Genomic DNA, 10,983 nt, shown 5'->3' on the forward strand with positions numbered 1-10,983 from the left:
GTATCAATTTAAAGTAATCTTATCAACATGATTTTTTCAAAGGATACTCTTAGTACAGTAACTACTATGTAGGAACCTACTAATTTTTTCTTATTAACAAGGGTTTCTCTTACTCAAAAACATTAGGAACCTCACTGCCCTAGCCAAACAAAACCACTGCCTTTTCATCAAGTTGTCTATAAACGTTCACACCTCTTCCTTTGCTAATATGGGTATCTTAACTGGCAAAACTTTTTCCTCCCCTGCTCTTTCTACCGCACCCTCCAATTGATTTACTGTTTCAAATTCTAAATGATCATTATCTACACCTGAGTGAGCACAGCCCTAAGTAAGAGCTGGCAATAAGATACATGATGACTGCCTGGGGGGAGGGATGGAAAGGAAGAAGAGCCAGAAGAGGAAAAGAAGTGCTGAAAGATTCATCTGCTAGAACTCCCAAGTTCAATTTCACCTGCCTCCCAGTTTGCCTAGAGTCTCCCTTTTGGAGATATTAAACATATCGAGCAAAGTCTTTCCACCAGCAAAGCCCATCCACTCTGCATACTCCATAAATACAACACACTAATTCTAGACCCTGCACTATTTTTTCATCCTAGCCAAAGTATGAAAAAAACTTTGCTCACTGCTCAGAGCTCAAGTGCTCTGCTCACTGCTTTCCACCAAATAACAACCATCACATACTTGTTTTGGTTCAACCTTCACCTATTTCTGGAAGTTTTCCCTGGCTAGCCAACAGCATATTCTTATCATTCCTTTATAGTGCTTCAACAATTTAATACACAATTTTTCAAATGAATCTTCTACTCTTTGATAATTTAAAGTTTCCTTTCAGCATCATACAATATGCCCATATAACCTGCCCATGTACCCCCTGAATCGAAAATAAAAGTTTAAATTATTTTTTTTAAGTGGGCCAGACAAGGTGGCTCGCACCTGTAATCCCAACATTTTGGGAGGCCAAGGCAAAATAATTGCTTGAGACCAAGAGTTCAAGACCAACCTGGGCATCATAGAGAGATGTGTTTTTTTTGTTTTGTTTTTGTTTTTGTTTTTGTTTATATATATTGCATGAAAGCCACTTTAAAGTTGGCTTTATTTAGATGACCCCAGATGTATGAGTGCCATTATGGTTGTATAGCTATGAAACAGATCATCATCTTTTACCTCATTACATTTCCTCAATATAAAGTTCCCAGTGACTATCCGATCACATCCAATTTCTCCATTTCCAAAGAAGCCGAATAAGGGCACACTTGGAAAATACTTTCTAAATGCATCCGTCTCAACATTCGCCTTGGCTCTGTAATACTGAAAGCCCCTGCCAACACACGCAAACATGAAGCCGACGGTGTTCTGCTCCGGAATGTTGGCCGCTTTGAGGCGCTGCACCGCAGCCTCAGCCGTCTTCTCGTCATTGACGTCCTCGCTGAGGAGCACGGTGGCACTCTGGATTCGGTGTCCACTAAATGACAGTCCAACCACACCAGTGGCATTAATATCCAGAGGCTTCTTTTCAGAAGTCAGTGATGACAGGTTGTCCACCTGGCCTCCAGCCAAGACGATATTCATATCACTGAAAGCGCTGACTACTTGCTGCAGAAAATTATTGGCTCCCACCTTACAGCAATTATAGCCGAAGACAAGGACCACACAAAGTTCAGGGTTATCTAAAAGACCTACTTCAGTGAGTTGATGTCTTTCTAATGCTAAATTCCTTGGATCCTTAATAAAATGAAAGGGTTGTATTTTTATTCCTTTGATAAAACTTAAAACTAAAACTTAAAAAATTATCTGAGTGTGGTGACATGTATCTGTAATCCCAGCTTATCAGGAGGCTGAGGTGAGAGGATTGTTTGAGCCTAGGAGTTCAAGGCTATAGTAAGCTATGATCATACCACTGCACTTCAGCCTGGGCAACAGAGTGAGACCCTGTTTCAAAAAAAAAAAAAAAAAAAAAAAAAAAGAGGTTTCCTTTTTCTTTCACTCTCTTAAATTGAACTCCTGCCAAAGACATGAGAGCCTCAGGTATTTCTTTTCTTTTACAGGTGTCTTTCTATCATACAATAATGCCTAATACTAGACTAGGAACAGAAGAGATAATGAAAGATATCCTATGAACACACTGGATTCACGAACCCACTGGCCAATTTAAATTGTACTCATTTTCAAATTTCTTTAGGTCATCAACTAGCCTACTTATTGTGTCAATATCTATCAATTACTCCCCCAATTCATCCTCCTGTCCTTTCTAAAATGTATATGCTATGTCTTCTGGCAGATGATCTTGTTCCTGAACTTCAATCCAATGAGCTCTCATTGAACTCCTTAACATAAAATATGAGCTAGGCAATATAGAGACACACTTCTTGCCCTAAAGAAATTTATAATCATTCCTTCAAGAAAACATGTACCTGATGTGTGTTAGGCACCCAAGAACTATTCTATATAGCACAAAAAATAGGATATGCACACCTATAAACAAAAGACAAAGTATTACATTCCAAAAGAAAGGTAGTCAGTTATATAAAAATCCAGGAAAGAAAAAATTAATTCTTAACTGAAACATAATACCAAGGAATCTTTTTTTTTTTTTCTTGAGATGGAGTTTTGCTCTTGTTGCCCAGGCTGGAGTGCAATGGCACAATCTCAGCTCATCGCAACCTCTGCCTCCTGGGTTCAAGTGATTCTCCTGCCTCACCCTCCCAAGTAGCTGGGATTACAGGCATGTGCCTTCACACCTGGCTAATTTTGTGTTTTTGGTAGAGACACATTTTCTCTGGTGATCTGCCCATCTCAGCCTTCCAAAGTGCTGGGATTACAGGCATGAGCCACAGCACCCAGCCAACACCAAGGAATCTTTTATTGAGGAACTATCCTTTGAATAGGACCATTAAGGAACAGAATTTTCATGAGAAAATGAGTGAGGGATATGCTAGAAAGGCAGTTGTTTCTCAATCTAATGGTTAAAAATATGGGTTTTGAAACTCAGGGGGCCTTAGTTCAAATTATATTTTTTTCACTTACTTGATGAACATCCCCAAGTAGCTTATTTAGCTTAAACTTTGGTTTCTTCATTTACAAAATGGAAGTGATGTGATTACACATTTCATAAGCCCAGACTCTTATCTGCTGCCTGGCACAGAATAAGTGCTGACTAAAAGATAGCACTTAGCTTGTGTTCACCCAGAAGCAGACTTATGACTCAAAGCTCCAACTACAAATAGTTATTTGAAAGGGGACCACAGGAATCACTGGTAGGAAGGGGAGGAAGGGAGTCAGGGAAGCAAAGGCAGTATACAAAGTGTATATTATTAAGTAAATTACCACTACTGGAGCCTAATCTAGCTGGAAACTCCAGGAGCCACTGTTGACTCAAAGGTCAAGAGGAGCAGAGAATTAAAGACCAACCACAACAATCGAGGTCAGAACTGCTCCCAGAGTGAGGAGCAGAAATCCTTCTTCTGCAGGAGGGAAGAAAGCGGTCAGGGAAAGACACACAGATGCTCACAGGGAAGGCAGCTGTCCTAAGTGGTAAGCCTCAAAAGGATTTGGGTGAGGCTTTGCCCACGCTATTACAATATACATAAAAATCTAAGTATATGTATGCCTGAGGCTATAAAGAATATGTATAAGAAATTTTTCTAATTGGTGTATTAGATAAAAATAAAACTTGTTTTTAAAAGGAGCAATAATCCAGAAAGAAGTTTTATACATATATAACAAATTATCATACTGAATATAAAAAAGAATTACAGAATGACTAAATAGCAAACATAAAAACAACCCAACAAAAATAGATTAAAAGATATGAAAATGTAAAGAATAAGAGTCAGGCCCCAGAACAATAGATGAAATGGTCATTAAACATAAAAGAATAAACAACCAGGGAAATACAAGTAAAAAGCAATAATAGAATACCAGTTCTTAGCTAACAGATTGACCAAACAAAATTTGACTATATCAAGTGTCAGCAGATGTGTAGACAAAGTAGTGTGAAGAAAAAAACCCTTTCAATGCAACTTCCACTTTGAAGGGCAATAATCATTATCTATCAAAAGCAAAACTATGCTTACCTTTTGGCCCAGTGATTCCACTTCTCAGTATCTCACCTAGAGAAATACCCATGTGTACAATAATGTTTATTGAAGCATTGCCTATAATTCTGCAAACAAACGTAAAAAGGAAACAGACTAAATACTATGTAATATTATGTTACTATTCAAAAGAATAACCTATGTATATATGTGTGTAATATCATAGGTAAATTCCCTAAGATGTACTGCTAAGGGTAAAGAGCAATTGCATACAGTGGTATAGAATTATACTGTGAAAGTTGTCAGAATCAAAATGGAGCCACTTGTGTTAAAAATCCTAAAAGACAGAACCTCAGAAGGCCATGAAGAGGGTTCTCATGCACAAACGCCTGATAACAAGAATTACCACAAAGACTGAAAAAAAACACAAACTTGCACAAAGGCCATTGCAACCTTATACCAAACAAACAAACAAAAAAATTCTATAGACATCTCCCCAGCAATTGTCTGTCAGCCTTGGACTGTCATCACCCTTGGTATTAAACTCTGTATCCAGAGATAATCTCTCAAACCAATTACGTAATTCTTCTCACTTAAAAAGAAAACTTTGTCTTCCTTTACCCTCCTGAACACATACATAGTTTACTATGGCATGTGTATTCCCATTGTAATTCCTATTCCCAGATAAATAACATTTTCTTTTAGAGAGTCTCCTGTGTTTGTTATTTAGTTTCACATTAATGGTATCAGAAGTGAGGCCAAAGTTAGCTCACCTTTGATGAATTGGTGGCCTGTGGAATTGAGTGCCTTACTGACTGACTTCAGTGTTGCCTTTTCTGCCATGGTGAATCTCCTCTAGGACTTTTGGATTCCCTCCCTTTGGTATGTTCTTTTTTTACTTTATTTGGGATCTGATTTGGTAATAAGGCCACCTTAAATAAAGGACCTTGCATCCCTCCTGGGACTATAAAAGTTATTTCTGGCAATCCCTTTCTGGTAAAAGGCAAGTGTCCTTCTGGTTTGAGTTCTCTGGTTTCTACAGAGTTTACATTTTGTCTGTGTAGCATTCTTTTCCGGTGAATTCACTTTTGATTTGGTGCATCAGGCTCAACATGTTGCTTGCTCTGCATGGCTGGGTTACAATATTTGTGAGCACTCTGATTTTGGTTTCATTTTGGTTAGGTTATGTGTGTCTGTAAATGATTTGGCTCTTTTTCCCTTGTTTGTTTCTGAACATCTTCTAAGAGCAAAAATAAACATTCTAAATAGTAGGCATGATATGGCCAATTAAAAGCCACTGGGATGGTCACCATGATCTAAACCACCAGTCTAAACTTCCTGACAGGATTTATAGAATTTTCTTTGCTCTGGAGAAATTAGTCAGAAACAGAATGGGATTCTCATTCAGGCATGTCAAGCTTTCTGGGACTCCAGCTGGCTACATGGCTTTTGCTTGTGCATGTTTGTAAATTAATGGCCATCATGAATATCATTTGAAGTCTCCAACCTTGTTTTTTTCTTAGACTTCAATTAGAAACTGCAACCAATACAGTTAACACGTAGATTCTTTTTAGTTCTCTCTTTTTTTTTTTTTTCTGGCTATTCTAAATCTGTTGACTTTCTTATTTGTGTTAAGATAATACACTGTTGCTAATTTCAAAAGCTCCTTAGACCTTTTTTAAAGAGCATTTTAACCAGGATAAAGATAGAAACCTTAAAGGACTTTCAAATTAATGGCCTACAAATTACAACCGCTTCATCGTAATCAACAAACTAGACACCTTTTGGAAATGTAAATTTAGGTTTTCCTAACTATTAATTGCTTAGGGTGATAAAACAGTTAATTGAAGGATTGATATTCTAAAAGGACATAAAGAGATACATGTTTATACAGCTTAGCGTTAGCGTCTCCGATCAAAAAGGTCAAAATCTTGAACTTAGAGCAATAATGCAGGGTATCTCTGGCATAAAAGTTGCTTTGTCTGTCTGCTATACAGGGGCCAGGAAAAGTTGACCAAAAAAAAAAAAAAAAAAAAACCACCTGCCAAAATGCTTCCCTGCCTGCCTGCATTGACTAGTCAAGCAAACCAGACTAGCAAACGAAAGAAAGATTTGTTACTAAAAACTTCAAGGCAACTGGAGATTTTGATTTTCTTATAGAATTCAGTCAGTCCCAGCTAAAATGTAAACGATTGATAATTTCATCCTAAACTCATTTAAAACTGGAAAAAAAGGATACAAGATTTATTTAAAACCAAGATGCTTTACCTAAAAATTTTGGTCCACAGGTTTTCTTAGATTACCAATTAGGGAAAATAACATTTATTCACATGAACAGGTCCCATTTTGTCAAAAAGACAATTTGGATCCAACTATTCTTTTATAAACTTGGCAGTTTGTATTACTATGCTTTACTGTCTAGTGACTAAAATTCTACAATTAAAGCTATAAGATCTTTATTGTGTGCATGTATATGTGTTTATGTGTGTTGACATGTGTTGTATGCTGTCTACACAGTAAAATCTGGTGTAGTTGGCTAGAAATTCCTTAAGAAATCCTATTCGGATTAGCTTAGATAAATGAGCAATCATAAAATATATACTAATTAATCCAAATGCCTTTTAGTTCATATGACTTAAGTAAATCGTTGATAACTAAGCTGTTGGTGGGTTTTTTATGGGGGGGGATGTTGTTTTAAGATAGAGTCTTGCTCTGTTCCTAGAGTAGAGTGCAGTGGTGCAATCATAGCTCATTGCAGCCTCAAACACCTGTGCTCAAGTGATTCTCCCACCTCAGCCTCCCAAGTAGCTGGGACTACAGATATGTACCCCCATGCCCAGCTAATTTTTGTATATATATATATATATATATATATATATATATATATATATGTATATGTATGTATATATATATATATATATTTTTTTAAAGTAAAGGCAGAGTTTTACCAGGTTGCACAGGCTGATCTCAAACTCCTGGCCTCGAGCAATTATCCCACCTCAGTCTACCAGAATGCTGAGATTATAGGCATAAGCCACCACAACTGGCCCAATAAACTGGCTTTGAATTTGTTAATAAAATAAAAACAGAAATATTTTTGAATTGTCCATCAGTGGATGAATGAATGAATAAATTTATATGTACATATATAAAAAAGTATATATATGTACATATAAAGTACATATATATACTCAATGGAATGTTGTTCAGCCACAAAAAGTAAAATCCTGTCGTTTGCAGCAACATGGGTGGAACTGCAGGTTGTTATGTTAAGCAAAATAAGCCAGGCACAGAAAAACAAATATAGCATGTTCTCACTCATATATGAAAGCAAAAAAAGTGGCTCTCATGGAGGTAGAGAGTAAAATGGTGGTTACCAGAGGCTAGGAAGAAAAGTGGGGAGGGAGACATAAAGAGAGGTTGGTTAAGGGTTCAAAATACAGTTAGATAGAAGGAATAAGTTCTAGTATTCAATAGTACAAAAGGAAAATTATAGTTAACAATAATTTATTCTGTATTTCAAAATAGCTAGAAAAGAAGATACATACTATTTCCAACACAAACAAAAGATGAATGTTTGAGGTGACCGATATCCCAGGTACCCTGATTTGATCATTATACATTGTATAAAGGTATCAAAATAACACATACAGCTGGGCGCGGTGGCTCATGCCTATAGTCCCAGCACTTTGGGAGGCCAAGGCAGGAGGGTCACAAGGTCAGAAGTTCGAGACCAGTCTGGCCGACATGGAGAAACCCCATCCCTATGAGAAATGCAAAAAATTAGCCAGGCATTGTGGCTCAAGCCTGTAATCCCCATTACTCAGGAGGTTGAGGCAGGGGAATCGCTTGAACCTGGGAGGCAGAGGTTGCGGTGAGCCAAGGTCATGCCATTGCACTCCAGCCTAGGTGACAAGAGTAAAACTCCGTCTCAAAAACTAAAAATAAAAATAGTGCCGGGCGCAGTGGCTCACACCTGTAATCCCAGCACTTTGAGAGGCCAAGGTGGGTAGATCACGAGGTCAAGAGATGAAGACCATCCTGGTCAACACGGTGAAACCCCGTTTCTACTAAAAATACAAAAAATTAGCTGGGCATGGTGACACGTGCCTGTAATCCCAGCTACTCAGGAGTCTGAGGCAGGAGAATTGCCTGAACCCAGGAGGCGGAGGTTGCGGTCAGCCGAGATCGCGCCATTGCACTCCAGCCTGGGTAACAAGAGCTAAACTCCATCTCAAAAATAAATAAATAAATAAATAAATAAATAAATAAATAAATAAATAAATAAAAATAGCATGCATTTCAAAAATGTGACAACTATTATATATCAATTTTAAAAAATTTTAAATATAGGTTTCGGTTGAGTGTGGTGGCTCATGCCTGTAATCTCAACACTTTGGGAGGCTAAGGTGGGTAAATTGCATGAACTTAGGAGTTCGAGACAAGCCTGGGCAATGTAGGGAGACCTCATCTCTACTAAAAAAAAGAAAAAAAAAAAGAAAAAAATCAGCTGGATGTGATGGCACATGCCTGTAATCCCAGCTACTCTGGAGGCAGAGGTGGGAGTGGCTTAAGCACAGGAAGCAGAGGTTGCAGGGAGCTATGATCGGGCCACTCTGTATTCCAGCCTGGGCAATAGAACCAGATCTTGTCTCCAAAAAAGAAAAAACAAGGAGAAAAGAAGAAAGGAGAAGAAGAGAGAAAAAGGAGGAGGAAGAGGGGGAGGAGGAGGAGAGGAAGGGAGAGAGGGAGGTTGGAAGGGAGGGATGAAGGGAGAGAAGGAAAAGAGGGAGGGAGGGGAAGAATGAGAAGGGGGAAGGAAGAAGAAGAATTAAAATACAGGTTTTAATAACTAAGATTTATTAATTTAAAAAAATTTTAGAACTCTAATGAAGAAACTGATGAATTCATGAAACTACTCATAAAGATTAAACAAAACAAAAATTACATGACATTAAGTAACTGCTGAAGATAATGTTTTTATAAATTTAATTTGAAACATTTTTGGCTCTTTACTTAAATGTGTTGTTTTCCAAGTGTAAGCTAACTACAGTTTACGGCAATATGGTAAAGTATACTTTTGTGAACAAAGGTGGAAAAATTTACTTTTTCTTCTTGCTTGATCCCTCCAAAATTTGGAAACTCTTTATTAGTATTCTTATGGCTGTATGGTTATTTGGATAAGTTCAATGAAAATCTACTTTCCCTTTATAACAGAAAACAATTGGAAGCATTGGCTATATTACCAAGGCATTGACTGGAATATCATATTTGAGAACATGCATAGAATGCCTGGTTTCAAGGCTTTCCAGCCTTATAGTGAATGAGTAAAAACTGTCACTTCCTGGCAGGTCCCAAAACCTTAAGATGGTAGGTAAAACCAAAAATCTATCTTAGTTTGGCTGCCTAGACTCAAAAGGTTTTAAATCTGAGATTTTCATGTGAGCAATATTCAGATAAAGAGCAATGTTTCTAAAGAAAAGCTATAATATTTGTGTTACTACACTGTAGCCTTATGCATTGTTTTTGAGTCCTTGCTGTCTACCTACAGACTAAACTAGATCCTGAATTCTTTTAGAGTCCTCCAATTTAACTTTTCCCATGGAATTACTAAAAATGGGAACTCTTTTGTTCCTGAAGCCCTAAAACTAAAACTAGATGAATTTTAAGGGATAAGTTTCATGATTGATGTATGTGTCACACAGAAAATTCAACAAACCACCTGATGCCATAGCCAGAGACATTCAAATTGCAAAACAGGATAAGAAGTTGATGTCTTCATGCCTCAAACAGCTTTTTCCAAAACATCAGAACCCTCCATATCATAATGAGACTCTTACCTCTCTTAATGCCTATCTTTTTCACTTGACATGATAATGGTGACATTAAAAGTACCTTCTGCTGGTAGCTTGACAGAACCTAACCTAAAACATCCTTTTTTTCCTTTTCTTTTCTTTTTTTTTTTTTTTTTAGAGAGATGGGGGTCTCAATCTGTTATACAATCATAGTTTCCTTCAGTCTCAAACTCCTGGGCTCAAGCAGTCCTCCCATCTCAGCCTCCCTAGTAGCTAGGACTATAGGCACATACCACCACACTCAGTTTATTTTTAATTTTTTTGTAGAGACAGGATCTCACTGTATTGCCCAGGCTGGTCTTGAACTACTGACCTCAAGTGATCCTCCTGCCTTGGGCCCCCAAAGGGTTAGGATTATAGGCATGAACCACCACACCCAGCCAAGGAGATCCTTTAGTCTACCTAGTAGGTGACTTTGGCATCATTCCCAGTACAATGGTTGATCACTCTCTGCTTTGATTCAATCCAGTCCTAAGATATTAGATGACAAAGTTGCTAAATATTACCTACTGGCTAATAAGGAGATGTCTGTAACTATTGCTAATACTACATGCTGTACCTGGATATATTCCTCTGGGAAAGTTGAGATCCATAAATACAAAATGAGAAAACAGGCCACATGGTTACAAGTCTTACTTAATTTCCCACAGTCATTTTATTTACTCAAGTAATTGCCTTTAAGGTTAATTCATGACTCAAAACTATTATACAATCTAAGATGATCAATTTGCTTTGTATTTTCCCTTTTTAAACCTTATACCTGTTGCTTGTTAAGTTTTCGGAGAAGTATAACTTCTGGTGCAATAATACTGGCCAGGCACTTTAAGATGGTAACAAAAACACCTATGGAACTGACAAAATTAACTTAACAATGGATTCCAGATAGCCTTAGCCTGAAAGCCACTCCCTCCTAAGTGCTCTTGTTGCTCAATGTGGCTAAAAATGTTCTGATACTGACTCCTACTTGCAAACCACTTCCCTCAAACATGGGAAGACCAGACCAAATCAGGACAGGTTTATTTCAGCACTGAAGGACAATCAAACCCTACCTACAGGATGATTCACCAGTGATGTTTTTGGAGAAAGATCTTGAT

General features: G+C 37.6%; 1 protein-coding gene across 1 annotated transcript; it reads right to left on the bottom strand.

The window, feature by feature from the left end:
* Positions 1 to 1,024: 1,024 nt before the first annotated feature.
* Positions 1,025 to 4,877, bottom strand: LOC101042958 (F-box only protein 22). The gene is made up of 2 exons (XM_074395669.1): positions 4,808 to 4,877; positions 1,025 to 1,772 (listed from the first exon to the last, which is right to left on the bottom strand). The coding sequence occupies exons 1-2, from the start codon at positions 4,875 to 4,877 to the stop codon at positions 1,093 to 1,095; spliced, it is 750 nt and encodes a 249-aa protein (XP_074251770.1). The 3' UTR covers positions 1,025 to 1,092.
* Positions 4,878 to 10,983: the final 6,106 nt, after the last annotated feature.

The sequence above is a fragment of the Saimiri boliviensis genome, chromosome 3 (assembly GCF_048565385.1).
Source record: "Saimiri boliviensis isolate mSaiBol1 chromosome 3, mSaiBol1.pri, whole genome shotgun sequence".
NCBI lineage: Eukaryota > Metazoa > Chordata > Mammalia > Primates > Cebidae > Saimiri > Saimiri boliviensis.